The sequence below is a fragment of the Carcharhinus amblyrhynchos genome, chromosome 7, assembly GCF_965287045.1.
Source record: "Carcharhinus amblyrhynchos chromosome 7, sCarAmb.v2.hapA, whole genome shotgun sequence".
Classification (NCBI taxonomy): domain Eukaryota; kingdom Metazoa; phylum Chordata; class Chondrichthyes; order Carcharhiniformes; family Carcharhinidae; genus Carcharhinus; species Carcharhinus amblyrhynchos.
The window spans coordinates 120,516,635-120,537,087 of NC_137330.1; the positions used below are offsets into that span (position 1 = coordinate 120,516,635).

At 46.4% G+C, this 20,453-nt stretch overlaps 1 protein-coding gene across 9 annotated transcripts in view; it reads right to left on the minus strand.

Moving 5' to 3' along the window:
* The window catches only part of disp1 (dispatched homolog 1 (Drosophila)), a 415,387-nt gene that overhangs the window by 12,031 nt on the left and 382,903 nt on the right, over positions 1-20,453 (minus strand). For all 9 annotated transcript variants that reach the window (XM_080193046.1, XM_080193045.1, XM_080193042.1 and 6 more), the window contains 3 exons: positions 20,123-20,246; positions 15,631-15,758; positions 5,692-5,789 (listed from right to left, as the gene is read on the minus strand). In XM_080193046.1, the coding sequence (XP_080049172.1) occupies positions 5,692-5,789; positions 15,631-15,758; positions 20,123-20,246 (350 nt within the window). The remainder of the gene's footprint in view (positions 1-5,691; positions 5,790-15,630; positions 15,759-20,122; positions 20,247-20,453) is intronic.

Below are 20,453 nucleotides of genomic sequence, written 5' to 3' on the forward strand. Positions count from 1 at the left end.
CGTCTTAAAAATATTTAGCGAGGCAGCCTCCACCACCTCAACGGGCAGAGAATTCCAGAGATTCACCACCCTTTGAGTGAAGAAGTTCCTCCTCAACTCCGTTCTAAACTGCCCCCCCTTTATCTTGAGGCTGTGCCCCCTAGTCCTACTGTCTTTTTTGAGCGGGAAGAGTCTCTCCACCTCTATCCTATCCATCCCATTCATCATCTTATACGTCTCAATGAGATCTCCCCTCATTCTTCTAAACTCTAATGAGTACAAGCCTAGTTTATTCAGCCTCTCCTCATAGCTCAACCCCCTCAACTCCCGTATCAGCCTAGTAAACCTCCTCTGCACTCCCTCCAAGGCCAAAATATCTTTGCGCAGGTGCGGTGCCCAAAATTGCACACAGTACTCCAGCTGCGGCCTCACCAATGCCCTATACAGCTGCAGCAAGACCTCCCTACTTTTATATTCAATCCCCCTCGCTATGAAGGCCAGCATCCCATTCGCCTTCCTGACCACCTGCTGCACCTGCAAGCTGGGTTTTTGCGACTCATGCACAAGGACCCCGAGGTCCCTCTGCACCGTCGCCTGCTGCAGTTTTTCGCCCCGTTAAGTAATAGTCCTTCCTACCATTCTTCCTACCAAAGTGGACCACCTCACACTTGCCAACATTAAATTCCATTTGCCATTTCCTGGCCCATTCGCCCAGCCTATCTAGATCCTTCTGCAGACTCTCCACACCCTCCGCACAATTTGCCGTTCCCCCAATCTTGGTGTCATCAGCAAATTTTGACACCCTACACTCGGTTCCCTCCTCCAGATCATCTATATAAATGGTAAAAAGTTGAGGCCCCAGCACCGACCCCTGGGGCACTCCACTAGTCACCATCCGCCAATCCGAATAGCACCTGTTGACCCCCACTCTCTGCCTCCTATTTGACAACCAATCCTCTATCCACGCTAACACCCTACCCCCAACTCCATGTCCCTCGACCTTCTGCAATAACCTCTTGTGAGGTACTTTGTCAAACGCCTTCTGAAAATCCAGAAAGACCACATCCACCGGCTCTCCTCTATCCACCGCCCTAGACACATCCTCATAGAACTCCAGTAAATTTGTCAGACACGACTTCCCTTTAAGGAAACCGTGCTGCGTCTGCTCTATCAAGCAGTTCCCCTCAAGATGCTTCGCTATTTCCTCCTTGATGACGGATTCTAACATTTTACCTACAACAGACGTTAAACTAACAGGCCTATAATTCCCCGCCTTTTGCCTGGCACCCTTCTTAAACAACGGCGTAACATTAGCCGTTTTCCAATCTTCCGGCACTTCCCCGGAATCCAGAGACGTCTGGAAAATAACCACCAAGGCATCCACTATCACCTCCGCCATTTCTTTCAGGACCCTCGGACGCATTCCATCCGGTCCTGGGGACTTGTCCACAATCAGTCTCTCCAGTCTGTCGAGCACCACCTCTCTAGTAACAGTAATGTCATCGAGACCCTCCAGTCCTACCACCTTTCCATCTCTAACATCCGGCAAATTATTCACGTCCTCCTCCGTGAAGACCGAAACAAAAAAGTTATTCAAGACCTCCGCCATATCCCCATCCCCTACCACTAAGTCCCCCTTCTCATCCTCTAAGGGACCAACGTTCACCCTAGCCAGCCTCTTCCTTTTTATATATTCATAAAAACTCTTGCTATCCTTTTTTATATTAAGCGCTAGCCCAGCTTCATAGTTTCTCCTACCCTCCTTTATTAACTTCTTTGTCAATCTTTGTTGACATTTAAACCTCTCCCAATCCTCTTCTCGCCCACTACTCTTAGCTACTCTAAACGCCTCCACTTTTAATTTAACACTTTCCTTCACCTCCTTCGTTATCCACGGCTTATTACCTCTCCTCCTATGGTCCTTTTTGACCATCAGAATAAATTTCCGCTGAGCACCAAGAAAGATCTCCTTAAAGATCCTCCACTGCTCCTCAGCAGACCCTCCCTCCAACGCGCTCCCCCAGTCAACATTCGCCAATTCTTCTCTCATCCTACCGTACTCCCCTCTGTTCAAACAAAGGACGCGTGTCTGGGAACCCACTTTCTCCTCCTCCATCTGCACCAGAAACTCCACCACACAATGATCACTCTCCCCAAGAGGATCCTTCACCGCAAGGTCCCTAATTCTACCCGCCTCATTACATAGCACCAGATCCAAGATAGCTCGCTCCCTCGTCGGCTCCAACACACACTGTTCGAGGAAACTATCCCTGCAGCATTCCAAGAACTCCTCCTCGAGCCCCCCGCGTCCAACATGGGTCCACCAATCAATATGCAGATTGAAATCCCCCATAACCACAGCTGTCCCATTCCTGCATGCCACACTTATTTGCGCGTTAACAGCCCGCCCCACCTCCAGATCATTATTCGGGGGCCTATAGACGACACCCACCAGCGTCTTCCTCCCTTTGCTGTTCCTAATCTCTACCCACAACGATTCCACCTTCTGCTCCTTGGCTCCAATATCATCCCTCGCTACCACCTTGATGCTATCCTTAATCAGCAGAGCTACGCCCCCCCACTTTTCCCTCCTGCCTATCCTTCCTAAACACTTGATAGCCCTGTACATTCAGCTCCCAGTCCCTGTCACCCTGCAGCCACCAGATCATATCCATTTGTGTCGATCTGCGCCACCAACTCATCCACTTTATTCCTAATGCTTCGCACATTCAGATAAAGCACCTTCATCCCAGCCTTCACCTGGACCTTATTTGCTGGAATGCCACCAACCATACTCATGCCGCCTACTCCCTCTATTATTGGGACATCCTCGGCCTCTTCCCTTACCTGTACCCTCTCCTTAACTTTAGACCTCGCAATGTCACCTACCCTCACACCACCGCCCCCCCCCTCAATTAGTTTAAAGCCCTGTCTACAGTCCTCTTTACACGATTAGCCAGCACTCTGATCCCAGCACGGTTCGGACCAACCCCATCCCGCCCGAACAGGTCCCACCTACCCCAATACTGGTGCCGATGCCCCATAAATTCAAACCCATTCCTCCCACACCAATCCCTGAGCCACCCATTCACTTCCTTCATCCTATCAACCCTATGCCCGTCTGCACTCGGTTCAGGCAGTAGCCCAGAGATGACCACCTTGTCGGTTCTACTTTTTAATTCCATTCCCAGCTTTTCGTACTCCCTCCCCAGATCCTCAGTTTGCATTTTGCCTACATCGTCGGCACCCACATGAACAACTACGACCGGATTCTCACCCTCCCACTCCAGGTTCCTCTGCAGCCCAGATGTGACATCCCGGACCCGAGCACCAGGCAGACAACACACCCTTCTGTGCACTTTGTCATTGTGACAAAGGACAGTGTCAATACCCTTCACCCCACTATCCCCAATTACAACTACGTTCCTTTTCCCCTTCTCTTTGCCTATGTCCTGCTGCATCACTGTACCGTGCGCAGTTTGCTCACCGACCTCACCTCCCTCGTCCTCATCCAGACTGGAAGCAAGAACCTCAAACCTGTTATGCAGCTTGAGAGGCTGAGGCCTCCTCTCCCCACCCTCCTTCCTCCTCTCAGCAGCCCCCTCTTGTTCCTGACCCTTAGAGTTAGCCAGTCTAGGGGGGGTGGATGTTACTTGCACCCCATTGACAATGGCACCCTTTCTCCCCCTGATGAGCCTCAGCGTCCGTAGCTCAGAGGCCAGCTCATCTACCTTGAGCTGGAGCTCCTCCAGCAACCTGCACTTACTGCAGACATGGTCACTGGGAAGGACCCTGGGGTCCACCAGTTCCCACATCATACAGAAACCACACATCACATGCCCCTCCATTATTCACTGTAGTAATGTTGAAAATTTCCACACGAACTCACCTGGCCCTTTTTCTCCCCAGCCCTTTTGATATTAAGCCCTAATTGCTCACTCTGCTTCCCTCTCACTCCACTGCCCGCTCCGACACTGCCCGTTGTCTACACCAGGCCTCCTTTTAAACCTGGCGCTGATTTAAAGCTGGCTGGCCCACAACTCCTTCTAACCACTCCCTCAGAATTCTTAGAGCGGGAAATACAAAAAAAATGCTTTAAACAGTTCTACAAAGAACAAAGTGCTTTAAACTTATTTAAACAGGTTTTTAACAGGTAAAATCTTATCTCTCTCTGCTCCTTCACTCGTCTGCTCCAGCAAACAATGGAAGGCTTCACCGTGGAGATGTACAAGATAGATTTTTTTACACAGAGTAGTGGTGTCTGGAACTCATTGCCAGGGGAAGTAGTGGAAGCGGATATGGTCGTGACTTTTAAGGGGCATCTTGGTAAGTACATGAATAGGATGGGAATAGAGGGATATAGTCCCCGAAAGGGTAGGGGGTTTTAGTTAAGTCAGGCAGCATGGACGGTGAAGGGTTGAAGGGCCTGTTCCTATGCTGTAATTTTCTTTTTCTTTGTATGATTTCACCGCTTGATGGTCACCCCTGCATTTCCTGCTGCTTTTTCTGACCTTGATCAGCTAGCTGTTCCAGAACAGGAGCCAGTGATTGGTGGAACGGCAAATTGTGCGGAGGGTGTGGAGAGTCTGCAGAAGGATCTAGATAGGCTGGGCGAATGGGCCAGGAACTGGCAAATGGAATTTAATGTTGGCAAGTGTGAGGTGGTCCACTTTGGTAGGAATAATGGTAGGAAGGATTATTACTTACGTGGAGAAAAACTGCAGCAGGCGACGGTGCAGAGGGACCTCGGGGTCCTTGTGCATGAGTCGCAAAAACCCAGCTTGCAGGTGCAGCAGGTGGTCAGGAAGGCTAATGGGATGCTGGCCTTCATAGCGAGGGGGATTGAATATAAAAGTAGGGAGGTCTTGCTGCAGCTGTATAGGGCATTGGTGAGACCGCAGCTGGAGTACTGTGTGCAGTTTTGGGCGCCGTACTTTCGCAAGGATATTTTGGCCTTGGAGGGAGTGCAGAGGAGGTTTACTAGGCTGATGCCAGAGTTGAAGGGGTTGAGCTATGAGGAGAGGCTGAATAAACTAGGCTTGTACTCGTTAGAGTTTAGAAGAATGAGGGGAGATCTCACTGAGACATATAAGATGATGAATGGGATGGATAGGATAGAGGTGGAGAGGCTCTTCCCGCTCAGAAAGGACAGTAGGACTAGGGGGCACAGCCTCAAGATAAAGGGGGGGCGGTTTAGAACAGAGTTGAGGAGGAACTTCTTCACTCAAAGGGTGGTGAATCTCTGGAATTCTCTGCCCGTTGAGGTGGTGGAGGCTGCCTCGCTAAATATTTTTAAGACGCGGGTTGATGGGTTTTTGATAAGAGAGGGGATTAAGGGTTATGGGGAGAGGGCGGGAAAGTGGAACTGAGCCACGACAGATCAGCCATGATCTTATTGAATGGCGGGGCAGGCTCGAAGGGCCGGATGGCCTACTCCTGCTCCTATTTCTTATGTTCTTATGTTATGTTCTTATTTAGAAATATTTGGCAATCTACTGAAAGGTCCCAATACTTTGCCTTTGTCTACTCAGACAGAGCTCATCTCGGGAGCAGCAAGGTTAGAAAGGGTAGGTCAAGTTAAACACAGCTTCCAATTTAAGCACTCAACAACACGACTAGGCTCCAGACCCCAAGACAGACATGAATAATGTTGCTAATGATTGCTCTGGCATTTAAACAAAGCTAAGTGATTTTTTAGAACCCAACACTTACTTGGAACATCACAGAAAAAGCTGTCCTTGTGGAAATTCCATTCTGCTTGCCGCTTGTCTCTCTCGTAGGGATCATCTGACCACCTATCCTCCCGGTGACTTGTATGAAATCAGAAAGCAGATATAAAATGAACAACAATTAGAAACAGAGAAACATAGAACATTACAGCGCAGCAAAGGCCCTTCGACCCTCGATGTTGCGCCGGCCAGTGGAACGAATCTAATGACCCTCTAACCTAAACTATTCCAATATTATCCATATGCCTATCCAATGACCATTTGAATGCCCTTAAAGTTGGCGAGTCCACAACTGCTGCAATTGGTGCAGATAAACAAGAGGAGCTTGATGTATATATCTCTCCACTCTTTCATTTTAAAACTGTACAAGAATACACCCCTGTCAGAGCAGGCCAACATATTATGTTTCAATCTTTATGCAAGTTCAGAAATCACTGCCGGTAATCGCAGAAGATGAATGCTCGTCACACGCAAATGACATTAACCGACAGCCACTGGTGATGATAGCCCTGTTAGAGTGGCTTAATGTCCCCACGAGTGTATTTGCTAATATCTCTAATGTCAATTTGTAGCTGAGCACATTATATCCGTATGATAAGTAACTATTTAACCATAAATAGTAATGAAAAGCAGAGAAGGGCAACAGTTCCGAGAGCGTGTTCAGGAGAATTGTCTACAACAGTATGTTTCCAGTCCAATGAGAAGGAGGCACTGGTAGACATGAACATGGACATCCAAAAGACATTTGATAAAGAGGCACAAAACACATTGTGGGCAAAATTCAAGCTGATGGAATACAAGGGACAGTGGCAACACGGAAACAAAACTGATTGAGTGGCAGGAAACAATAGTGGTCAGTGGTTGTTTTTGGTAATGGAGGGAGATTTAGAGTGGGGTTTACCAGGGGTCAGTGCTGGGACCCCTGCTTGTCCTGAAATATATTCATGATCTAGAGACTGGTGTACAGGACACGATTTCAAAATTTGCAGATGACATAAAATGTGGAAATATAGTGAACTGTCAGATAGTGTAGAATGTCAGAAGGAAATAGACAGGCTGGTGGAATAGGTGGACAATTTAATGCCGAAAGAGGGTGCAGGAGCAGAGGAACAGGGCTGCATATGTGTTTAAATCACTGAAAGTGACAGGACAAATTGAGAGAATAGTTAATAAAGCGCACAGTATCCTGGGCTTTATCATTCACAACATCAAGTGTAAAAGCAAGGAAGTTACGTTAAACTTGTATAAGCACCTCACCTTTGGAAAGACGTGAAGGCATCAGAGAGAGTGTAGAAAAGAGTCACAAGAATGGTTCCAGGGCTAGGAACTCAGTTACGTAGATAGATTAGGGAACCTGGAAGCATTTTCCTTGGAGAAGGTTGAGAGGAAATTTGATCAAGGTATTCAAAATAATGAAGGGTGAGGACAGAATATTTCCCATTGGTGGAAGGATTGAGAAGCAGAGGATACAGATGATTAGAAAACAGAAGCAATAGCGATAAGAAAACAATGAGGAAAAATATTTTCACTGAGTGAATGGTGAGAATCTGGAATGCAGTGCCTGAAATGAAAGGCAGATTCAATCGTGCATTCAAGGTTATTATCTGAAAAGGAAGAACAAACAAGGCTCTGGGGAGAAAGCTGGGGAAGGACACTAATGAATTACTCCTTTAGAGGGCAAGTACAGACATGACAGTCAAAATGGTCTCCTCCTGTGTTGAAACAATTCTATGATTCTATGGTAAATGAACAGAAGAACTTTGGAATTCTTTTGGAAATTGTGGCCAAATGGGCCACCTAAAATGGTAATTTATAAAGCACTCTGGGACAATTGGGCAAGAACTAAACAGCAGGCTGCAACCTAAAAGACAGAAATAAACAGGCTGCAGACGACTGAATACGCAGGATATGGGCCATCTCCAGGACAGAAGTGACTTCATGGTCAAATTGGGTAGTTTATCAGAGTAAGAAGTCTCACAACACCAGGTTAAAGTCCAACAGGTTTATTTGGCAGCAAAATAAACCTGTTGGACTTTAACCTGGTGTTGTGAGACTTCCTACTGTGCTTATCCCAGTCCAACGCCGGCATCTCCACACCCTGTTTACCAGACATAGGGGTGCCATAACCCCTTCATTATCTTGGGAGGGAGGTGTGTGTCCTACGTGCCCCCAGCACCTACAGACATGGCTACTGGGGACACATTCAGAGATTGGTGTGGCAGCACTTGATTGGACTTTATCGATCAGGGTGATCAAGTCCTGATCAATTGATTGGCAATGGCCAACAGGAACGTGAAACTCAACGGGGTATAAAGGTGCTGCACAACAGAAAAGCTCTCTCTCTCTGATTCCATGAATGATCTACAACAATGGTGACCACCGCCAGCGACGACCAGCACAAGGAGAGCCACCACACCCGAGAAGGTGATCATAAGAACATGAGAACATAAGAAATAGGAGCAGGAGTAGGCCATCTAGCCCTTCGAGCCTGCCCCGCCATTCAATAAGATCATGGCTGATCTGTCGCGGCTCAGTTCCACTTTCCCGCCCTCTCCCCATAACCCTTAATCCCCTCTCTTATCAAGAACCCATCAACCCGCTTCTTAAAAATATTTAGCGAGGCAGCCTCCACCACTTCAACGGGCAGAGAATTCCAGAGATTCACCACCCTTTGAGTGAAGAAGTTCCTCCTCAACTCCGTTCTAAACCGCCTCCCCTTTATCTTGAGGCTGTGCCCCCTAGTCCTACTGTCTTTTTTGAGCGGGAAGAGTCTCTCCACCTCTATCCTATCCATCCCATTCATCATCTTATACGTCTCAATGAGATCTCCCCTCATTCTTCTAAACTCTAACGAGTACAAGCCTAGTTTATTCAGCCTCTCCTCATAGCTCAATCCCCTCAACTCCGGTATCAGCCTAGTAAACCTCCTCTGCACTCCCTCCAGGGCCAAAATATCCTTGCGCAGGTGCGGCGCCCAAAACTGCACACAGTACTCCAGCTGCGGCCTCACCAATGCCCTATACAGCTGCAGCAAGACCTCCCTACTTTTATATTCAATCCCCCTCGCTATGAAGGCCAGCATCCCATTCGCCTTCCTGACCACCTGCTGCACCTGCAAGCTGGGTTTTTGCGACTCATGCACAAGGACCCCGAGGTCCCTCTGCACCGTCGCCTGCTGCAGTTTTTCGCCTCGTAAGTAATAGTCCTTCCTACCATTTTTCCTACCAAAGTGGACCACCTCACACTTGCCAACATTAAATTCCATTTGCCATTTCCTGGCCCATTCGCCCAGCCTATCTAGATCCTTCTGCAGACTCTCCACACCCTCCGCACAATTTGCCGTTCCCCCAATCTTGGTGTCATCAGCAAATTTCGACACCCTGCACTCGGTTCCCTCCTCCAGATCATCTATATAAATGGTAAATAGCTGAGGCCCCAGCACCGACCCCTGGGGCACCCCACTAGTCACCAACCGCCAATCCGAATAGCACCCATTGACCCCCACTCTCTGCCTCCTATTTGCCAACCAATCCTCTATCCACGCTAACACCCTACCCCCAACTCCATGTCCCCTGAACTTCTGCAATAACCTCTTGTGAGGTACCTTGTCAAACGCCTTCTGAAAATCCAGAAAGACCACATCCACCGGCTCTCCTCTATCCACTGCCCTAGACACATCCTCATAGAACTCCAGTAAATTTGTCAGACACGACTTCCCTTTAATGAAACCGTGTTGCGTCTGCCCTATCAAGCAATTCCCTTCAAGATGCCTCGCAATTTCCTCCTTAATGACGGATTCTAACATTTTACCTACCACAGACGTTAAACTAACCGGCCTATAGTTCCCCGCCTTTTGCCTGGCACCCTTCTTAAACAACGGCGTAACATTAGCCGTTTTCCAATCTTCCGGCACTTCCCCGGAATCCAGCGACGTCTGAAAAATAACCACCTAGGCATCCACTATCACCTCCGCCATTTCTTTCAGAACCCTCGGATGCATTCCATCCGGTCCTGGCGACTTGTCCACAATCAGCCCCTCCAGTCTGTCGAGCACCACCTCTCTAGTAACAGTAATGTCATTAAGACCCTCCAGTCCTACCACCTTTCCATCGCTAACACCCGGCAAATTATTCACGTCCTCCTCCGTGAAGACAGAAACAAAAAAGTTATTCAAGACCTTAGCCATTTCCCCATCCCCTACCACTAGGTCCCCTTTCTCATCCTCTGAAGGACCAACGTTCACCCTAGCCAGCCTCTTCCTTTTTATATATTTATAAAAACTCTTGCTATCCTTTTTTATATTAAGTGCTAGCCCAGCCTCATAGCTTCTCCTACCCTCCTTTATCAACTTCTTTGTCAATCTTTGTTGACATTTAAACCTTTCCCAATCCTCTTCTCGCCCACTGCTCTTAGCTACTCTAAATTCCTCCGCTTTTAATTTAACACTTTCCTTCACCTCCTTCGTTATCCACGGCTTATTACCTCTCCTCCTACTGTCCTTTTTGACCATTGGAATAAATTTCTGCTGAGCACCAAGAAAGATCTCCTTAAAGATCCTCCACTGCTCCTCAGCAGACCTACCTTCCAACGCGCTCCCCCAGTCCACATTCGCCAATTCTTCTCTCATCCTACCATACTCCCCTCTATTCAAACAAAGGACGCGTGTCCGGGAACCCACTTTCTCCTCCTCCATCTGCAACAGAAACTCCACCATGCAATGATCACTCTCTCCAAGAGGATCCTTCACCGCAAGGTCCCTAATTCTACCCGCCTCATTACATAGCACCAGATCCAAGATAGTGGCAAATGGAATGTTGGCCTTTATAGCGAGGGGGATAGAATGTAAAAGCAGGGAGGTCTTGCTGCAACTGTACAAGGCACTGGTGAGGCCGCAACTACAGTACTGTGTGCAGTTTTGGTCCCCTTATTTGCGAAAGGATATATTGGCCTTGGAGGGAGTACAGAGAAGGTTCACCAGGCTGATACCGGAGATGAGGGGGTTAGCTTATGAGGAGAGATTGAGTAGATTGGGCCTGTACTCGTTGGAGTTTAGAAGGCTGAGGGGGGATCTTATAGAGACATACAAGATAATGAAGGGGCTAGATAGGGTAGAGGTAGAGAGATTCTTCCTGTTTAGAAAGGAAACCAGAACTAGACAGCACAGCCTCAAAATAAGGGGGGGCAGTTTAGAACAGAGTTGAGGAGGAACTTCTCTCAGAGGGTGGTGAAGCTTTGGAATTCTCTGCCCATTGAAGTGGTGGAGGCTACCTCGTTTAATATGTTTAAGTCACGGGTAGACAGATTTCTGATCGATAAGGGAATTAAGGATTATGGGGAGCAGGCGGGTAAGTGGAACTGATCCGCTTCAGATCAGCCATGATCTTGTTGAATGGCAGAGCAGGCTCAAAGCACTAGATGGCCTACTCCTGCTCCTATTTCTTATGTTCTTAAGGAAGGAAGACCAGAGCCAGGGTGTCAGACCAGACTAAAGGACCAGACTAAGCAGAGGACTACAGAGATCAGCGCACAGATAAAGGCCAATATCTGCTGTTGTGCTTGTCAGTCACGCAAAGTTAAGTTAAGGTCTAGTATTGGACTTGAACTTCAGTATTTTCTGTAAGATAACTTATTGTTGGTTGGGTCGGTGATTGTTGATTGTGTGTTTTAAATAAGAATTGGTTGTACTAACAAGAAGTCTACTTGCAATTCTTTGTCCATCGTATAAGGATTAAAACAGACTATGCGGCAGGCAGAACAATTGGCGACTCCGCTGGGATATTGACAAGAAGTAACTTTGTTGCTCCAATATTGAATCCCACAGAACCTACACTGAACGATTATTTAAAACTCAGAGCCAACAGGTGTAAACTCCTTACTGGACAAATAACCGCTTTTGGGAAATTGTTTATTGCGCATGCATTGTTATTACCAAGGAGGATAGGGTAAACTCCATAGGTTTACTTTAGAATCCGAAGGGATTAGGACCAGAATGTAACCCAAAGCCGTACTCACACTCCGATCAACTCCATACCCCTTGCCGTTGAACACAGAATGGCAGGAAACTTCAGGCCCCTATGGGCAGAATCTTGTGTCAATACTGAGACGGGCCAGGCTCCCTAGGGCAGAAGTATTGGGATAATTTAAGAAAAGTTCAGGGAAAACGGGCTGGCAAAAGTGAAAAAGAGAATGCCATTGTGAGCTGCTTAGGACAGCTGATAAGATCAGAAAAGGAATTAAACACAGTTTGTTAGGAACTGGAGGAATCGAAGCAGGCACAGGAGGAAAAGGAGGAGGAGATTAAGAAACTAAAGAAACAACAGCAGGAGAGGATAAAACAAATAAAAGCCGAAAAGGACAGAGAGGTAGATGAATTAAAGAGAACCAACCAGGCAAATTTATTACATCTGGGCAATTTTCAAACCCAGTATGAGAGAGCCTACCAAGATGCCCAACGCGCTGTCTTGGCCAAAGGTGAAGGTTGAGCAGGCAGTAGCATGACTGGAAGCTATATGCACTGATCTGCAGGCAGCAATAAAAGTGCTACATCAAGCCAGTAAAAAAACAGAGACAGGCAATCACTGACCACTCCAAATCCAAGCAAGAAATTTCACAGCTGGAATCAGTTCAAAACAGATTTATGTGTACCTTCGGGACAGTAGAGGAAGAGGAGAGGATGTGGATCGGGAGAGTTAAAAGAGAATGCTAAGCTGTACATTAGGCGAAACGAGGGGTGGAGTTCACCACCATCTTTCCCAAGGGAAGTCATACCCACTGCGCCCCCAGATTCATCTCCAGAACCGATGCACTCAGCAACAACTGAACGTCAGGTAGGAGAGTCTCAGGGCCCAGCTATTTCATGCACAACCCCGTTCACAGTGGCACAACTGGCCGAATTGCAAATAAAATCACAACATTTGAGCCATCAGTTGACCAACACAGTTTCTTTGAGGACATTAGGCAGTAAAAGATAATGCATGGTCTAGATGAAAGGGAAGAAGTGAAACTGATAGCAAGTCTGTAAAGTCTGCCCTGCCAGCCCCTCAAAATGTTGGGAAAGAAACCTTAAATGAGATCAAGGAAGCGATATTGACCACAGTAGGATTTAATAAAGGGGACCCTATAGATGGGTTACATAAATGTAGACAGAGGAAAGGGGAACATCTGATTGCCTTTGCTGGTTGTTTATGGATCTACTTCACGCGAAAATATGGGGAATTAGATTGGGCGAGATTAAATGAAGCCAATTCATCCAAATGGGCTAGGACATTAGTCTAACACACCACAGAGGAAGGCAAGAAAGCCTGTGCTAACTCTGACCCGTCAGAGACCACACACAATGAAACAGAGGTGCTCCGATGGTTAGTTCGAGTCTGGGAACAGGAAGTTCAGGGAGCCCCAACGTCACGGTTAGATAGGGAAACCAGAATGCTTCCGATGAGGGCTAGCCAAGGTCCAGTATGGAGAAATGAAGGTAGAGGGGATCCCCAACACCACAGAGCTACAGCTCCACCTTACACAGCAGCCCTGGGGACAGATAGAGGGACATGTTTTAATTGCAGGCAGCCGGGACACTTTGCCCGAGATTATAAGAGACCCCTACCACCATATACATGCTCCCCGAGACCACCAGGACCACCTGCTCCACTATTAGGCCAGCTCCTGCAGCTTCACACAGACAAGTGCGCAGCAATCTTGTCACCATGACCGAAGAAGGAAAGTTGTTTGTTGGTGGCCTGAACTTCGAAACAGATGAACAGTCCCTGGAAGACGTTTTCTCCAAGTACGGGCAGATCTCTGAGGTGAAAGTGATTAAAGACAAAGACACCATGTCGTCCCGCGGTTTCGGCTTCATCACTTTCAAGGGATTGGAGGTCATCTCCAGGGCAAAAGGGGCTTTCTGGTCAAACTGGGTTGTTTACCAGACATAAGGGCGCCATAACCCCTTATTTGGGAGGGAGGCATGTGTCCTACACACCCCCAGCATCTACAGACATGGCCGGTGGGGACACACCCAGAGATTGGTGTGGCACCTCCCAATTGGACTTTATCAATCAGGGTGATCGAGTCCTGATCAATTGATTGGCAATGGCCAAAAGGGGTGCAAAAAGGTGCTGCACAACAGAAGAAGCGCTCTCTCTCTCTCTCTTTCTGGTGTCATGAACAAGCTACAACAACAGTGACTGTCACCAGCAACGACCAGCATGAAGAGAGCCACCACTCTGGAGAAGGAAGAAAGACCAGAGCCAGAGGGCCAGACTACGCAGAGTACTACAGACACCAGCGCACAGATAAAGGCCAATATTTGCTTGGGTACTTGCCAATCACACAAAGTCAAGTCAAGGTCTCATACTGGACTTGAACTTTAGTATTTTCTGTAAGATAACCTATTGTTGGTCGGGTGATTCTTGATTGTGTGTTTTAAATAAATATTGGTTGTACTAACAAGAAGTCTACTCGTAATTCTTTATCCATCATATAAGGGTTAAAATAAACTGTGCAGCAGGCGTAACAAAATACAGTCACTGTTCTTTTAACAGATGCTGAATCCCCTCCCTCTGGCTTGGTTAATCTTCTGCCTTGGTTATGCTGATCCATTGCTCTCCCCAATTATTCACTCTTATGCTCAGGTTTGAAAAGGAAGTCCCGACATCAAACTGTCCACCTGTGAAATCGCTAGCAGGGTCAAAAACACTCAATCGGTCAAATAAAGAGAGCTGATTTACCCCAATCTCTGTAGCCTGCAGCCCTTTCAACAGGTTTTTTTGAGCCCTTTATTGCAACATATTTTTCCTGCAAAAGAAAATGCGTGTGCGACACTAAAAAAATCTGGCCAAAGTCTGTGTGCCCCATTGCTTTGGGATGGATTTCTAAAGGTAAAATTTGAGATTTTCTGAGGCAGTATCAGAGAGGGTGGATGAGGGTAATGCTGATAAATGTGGTGTAACCGGATTTCAGAAGATATTCGATACAGCTCCACATAACAGACTAGTGAGAAAGGTTATAGCTCACAGAACGAAAGGGACAGTAACAACGTGGATACAAAATTGTCTGAATAATAGGAAGCAGAAAGTAAAGGTCATGGATATGTTTTCGGGTTGGAGGAATATTTGTAGTAGTTATCCCCAGGGGTCTGTACTGGGACCCTTGCTTTACCTGATATATAATCATGATCTAGATCTTGGCGTGCAGGGGACAATTTCAAAACTTAATAATGATTATAGTGCTCTGGGCTTTATTAACAGGAGCACAGAGTAGAAGTTAAATGCCAGTTAGTACACTAGTTAAACCTCAGCTGGAGTACTGAATACAGTCTGAGTGCCACATTATTGGAAGGATGGGAATGCATTGAAGAAAGTGCAGAAGAGGTTTACAAGAATGGTTCCAGGAATGGGAAACTTCAGTTATGTGGATTGATTGGAGAGGCTGGGCTTCTCTGGAGAGAAGAAGGCGAAGAGAAGATCTGACAGATGATCAAAATCATAAGGGGGCTTACAAAGTAGACAGGGAGAAATTAGTCTTGCTTGGAAAAGGATCAAGGAAAAAACACAGATTAAAGGTGAATTGCAAAAGAAGCAAGTGTAATGAAGAAAAACCTTTATCACACAGCGAGTAGTTGAGGTCTGGGATAAAGGCAAATTACTGTGGATGCTGGAATCTGCAACAGATTTTCTGTTTTGTTTCAGGTCTGAAATGCATTGCCTGGAAGTATGATGGAGGCAGGTCCAATTGAGTCATTCAAGAGGGAATTAGATGATGATTTGAATAGAAACAATGTGCAGGGATACAGGGAAAAGGCAGGGAATGGCTCTAAGTCACAATGCTTATTTGAAGAGCCAGTGTAGACAAGATGGGCTGAATGGCCTTTGTCTAAAAAGTATTCTCTGATATCTCCATATCGTACTTACTGAGTGATGTAACTCACCTCTTGGCTTGTTCCTCCGCATATTTGAAAGGATAGTTTGCAAGTGTTGCTTGATACCCTGTGTTTTTCACCATGTTATTCCAGGTGACTAGTCTCTGACCAATTGCTGTTCCTCTGGGTTCAAATCCCTGCAAAGATTTCACGCAGAAAGTCATCTTACTGACAGGAATCTTTCCGTTCCTCTGGTAAACAGTACAAATTGATGTGCCACTCTCACACCAACAATGTTTCATGTATTTCTTCAAACCTCTGCTTCATACTTATTCCTGCCATTGGCAACATGCTTCCGGGAACATGGTTCCTGCTGTCAGCAACAAGGGTTCCGGCCACTGGGAACATGGTTCCGGCCGCTGGGAACATGGGGTTCCGGCCGCTGGGAACATAGTTGCTGCCGCCGGGAATGTGATGCTGAGAACCTGTTTCCTGCTGCTGGGACATGGCTCCGGCCGCTGGGAATATGGTTCTGGCTGGGAATATGTGATCACTGGGGCCCTCTGCTCGTTTACTCCATGTAATGGAGGAACAACATGGGATTGGAAGTACAGCTTGGGAATGGATGACACCAAGATGGACGGGCTGGTTGGTTTACTTTTTATCACTGCATGAGAGGCTTCAAAGAGGGCATGAGTAGACCAGTCAACCATAAACAACACAACCAGCAAATCTATTCAGTTCTCAGTGTCCACATACACACGGTATCTTTCAGCAGGGGCCATGTGTCTCTGCCAATCCCCCCTACTCCCACGCCCATCACTTCCTCCAGCTCTTCATACAGTCTTATAGGAGACTATAAAAGGATGAGGGAGGAGTTCGCTAAGGTAGACTGGGAGCAAAAACTTTATGGTGGGACAATTGATGAACAGTGGAGGACCTTCAAAGCAATCTTTCACAGTGCTCAGCAAAAATATATACCAGTGATAAGGACAGACTGTAGAAAAAGCGAGAATCAGCCATGGATATCTAAGGAAATAAAGGAGGATGTCAGATTGAAAGAAAATGCATACAAAGTGGCAAAGAACCTACAGTATTGGGAAATCTTTAAAGATTTACAAGGACGTTGCCTGGATTGGGAGGCTTGCCTTATGAGGATAGGTTGAGGGGGCTCGGTCTCTTCTCCCTGGAGAGACGAAGGTTGAGAGGCGACCTGATAGAGGTTTATAAGATGTTGAGAGGAATAGATAGGGTGGATTCTCGGAGGCTATTTCCCAGGGCTGAAATGGTTGCTACGAGAGGACACAGGTTTAAGGTGCTGGGGAGCAAGTACAGAGGAGATGTTAGGGGTAAGTTTTTCACTCAGAGGGTGGTGAGTGAGTGGAATTGGCTGCCGTCGGTGGTGGTGGAGGCGAACTCACTGGGGTCTTTTAAGAGACTTCTGGATGAGTATGTGGGATTTAATGGGATTGAGAGTTATAGATAGGCCTGGTAGGTAGGGACATGATCAGTGCAACTTGTGGGCCGAATGGCCTGTTTGTACCGTAGTGTTCTATGTTCTATCAGCAGAAAGCCACTAAAAAGGCTATAAAGTAAGATGGATTATGAGAGTAAACTAGCTCAGAATATGAAAACAGATAGCAGAAGTTTCTGCAAATAAATAAAATGAAAAAGAGTGGCAGAAGTAAACATTGGTCCTTTAGAGGACGAGAAGGGGGAATGTAATAACTGGAAATGAGAAAATGGCTGAGGCATTGAACAGGTATTTTGTGTCAATCTTCACAGTGGAAGACACAAATAACATGCCAAAAATTGATAACAGGAAGGCTGTGGCAGTTGAGAACCTAGAAACTATCATTATCATGAAAGAGGTCATGTTGGGCAAATTACTGGGGCTAAAACTAGGCAAGTCTCCTGGTCCTGATGGAATGCGTCCCAGGGTACTTAAAGAGATGGCGGGAGAAATAGCACTGGTGGTAATTTACCAAAATTCGCTGGACTCTGGGGTAGCTCCCGCAGATTGGAAAACGGCAAATGTGACGCAGTGTTTAAAAAAGGTAAACAAAAGGCAGGTAACTATAGGCCAATTAGCTTAACTTCTGTAGTAGGGAAAATGCTCAAATCTATCATCAAGGAAGAAATAGCAAGACATCTGGATATAAATTGTCCCATTGGTAAGATGCAGTATGGGTTCATGAAGGGCAGGTCATGTTCAATTAATTTTGTGGAATTCTTTGAGAACATTACACGTGCAATAGACAATGGGGAACCTGTGGATGTGGTGTATCTGGATTTCCAAAAGGCATTTGACAAGGTGCTGCACCAAAAACTGCTACATAAGATAAAGATGCACAGTGTTACAGGTAATGTATTAGCATGGATAGAGAATTGGTTAACTAACAGAAAGCGAAGAGTGAAGGTAATTGGGTGTTTTTCTGGTTGGCGATCAGTGACTAGTGGTGTGCCTCAGGGATCAGTGTTGGGACCGCAATTGTTCACGATTTACATAGATGATTCGGAGCTGGGGACCAAATGTAGTGTGTCAAAATTCGCAGGTGACACTCAGATGGGTGAAAGAGCAAAGTGTGCAGAGGATACTGAAAGCCTGCAAAGAAATATAGATAACCTGGGTGGGGGAGGGTCTGGCAGATGGAGTCCAATGTTGCTAAATGCGAGGTCATCCATTTTGTTAGGGATAACAGCAAAATGGACTATTATTTAAACGATAAAAAATTGCAGCATGCTGCTGTGCAGAGGGACCTGGGTGTCCTTGTACAGGAATCTCAAGGAGTTGGTTTGCAGGTGCAGCAGGTAATTAAGAAGGCAAATGGAATTTTGTCCTTCATTGTTAGAGGGATGGAGTTTAAAAACAGTGAGATTATGTTGTAGTTGTATAAGGTGCTGGTGAGGCCACAACTGGAATACTGTGTACAGTTTTGGTCTCCTTACTTGAGAAAGGATATACTGGCATTGGAGGGGATGCAGAGGAGATTCACTAGGTTGATTCCAGAGTTGGGAGGGTTGGATTATGAGGAGAGAGTGAGTAGACTGGGGCTATACTCATTGGAATTCAGAAGAATGAGAGGAGATTTTATAGAAACATATAAGATTATGAAGGGAATAGATAAGATCGAAGCGGGGAAGTTGTTTCCACTGGCGGGTGAAACTAGAACAAGGGGGCATAGTCTCAAAATAAGGGGGAGCAGATTTAGGACTGAGTTGTGGAGGAACTTCTTCACACACAGGTTGTGAATCTGTGGAATTCCCTGCCCAGTGAAGCAGTTGAGGCTACCTCACTGAATGTTTTTAAGGAAGGATAAATACATTTTTGAACAGTAAAGGAATTAAGGGTTATGGTGAGCAGGTGGGTAAGTGGAACTGAGTCCACAAAGAGATCAGCCATGATCTTATTGAATGGCGGAGTAGGTTTGAGGGACCAGATGGCCTACTCCTGCTCCTAGTTCTTATGCTCTTATGTACATCCAACTGAGGGACTCCTACTTTCTAAAAGCAGCTGGGTGGGCCGAGACCTGGAATAAATCTGGGAAGTTGCTGCTTTGTGTGGCAATACTGCACTGAGCCCTCAAGGTAACCTCTTCACACAATAACCTTGTGCCAGATAAATAGCTGTACCATAGAGGTCTGAGGACATTCAGTTAGCTGTTTGCAATGCACAGGACTGACATAAATCAAATTGTATGGTATAAATGCAAAATACTGTGGATGCTGGAATCTGAAACAGAAAATGCTGGAAAATCTCGGTAGTTCTGACAGCACCTGTGGAGAAAGAATAGAGCCGACTTTGAGTTTAGATGACCCTTCCCAGACCCTTCTTTGTGGGACCTTGAATGGCGGGGCAGGCTCGTGGGGCTAGATGGCCTACTCCTGCTCCTATTTCTTATGTTCTTATGACCTTGTCAAACAAACCTAATTCTTTCTGCTGCATCCTTCCCAGTCTCCTGTAGGTGGCAATCTATCCCATCAGCTGGAAAGAATGGACTATCCAAATGAAGTAAGAAGTCTCGACACCTGGTTAAAGTCCAACAGGTTTATTTGGTAGTAAACGCCACGAGTTTTGGAGCACCGGTCCTTCATCAGGTGAGTGGCTCACTGCGATCCTACTTGCCATTAGTGTCATTAGGTGTTGCTAAATACATCATCACAGTACAATCCAGCTACTGGAACTTGAGATGGAGTTTTAATGGTTGAATATTGGGCTGCGGATCACCTCACTCATATCCACTGGTGATTGCGATTTGATTCTGATTCATCTGACTAACAGCTATTTAGAAATTAAACTGTGTCTACTTGTTTTATCATCTTTATTTCTTGCTTTCCCAACAACAGACACTTTCAGCAGCAGTCCATGGATAGTGGAAGCCATAGCTGATGAGTTCCTTTTTACTCCTGGCTTGCCGGGGACTCCCACAATCCCATGAATGAGCTTCCGATCATATATCTGCCATTACTGAAACCATTACCTCCACCTAGAGCTTACAAAGCTACATTACAGGGAACAAGATGGCACTGACTCTGTCAGAGATAAGGGTAAATCACTCACCAGCAGTGGGTCAGAGAAGTCTGGAAGATCTGGTACCAGGATCCCGACCAGTGCACATATTACTATTAGCACCGTGCATAGCCCCAGGACCACCACTGGCCAGTCAGCAATGAGAGCTGCGTAGCTGTGAAGAGGAGACAAAACTGTCACATCACACAAAATTTACAAGCTAGCATCTCTTTCTTGAACTAAAACAGTACACATTTCTAACTGTGTAGAGCAGACTTCTAGGCAGCTTTGCTCTACAAGGGAACCCCCCCCACCACACATTCTTTTTTAAAAAGGCACCATCAACCGAGACTGAAATACTAGTTTCAAAGACTTGTAGTCC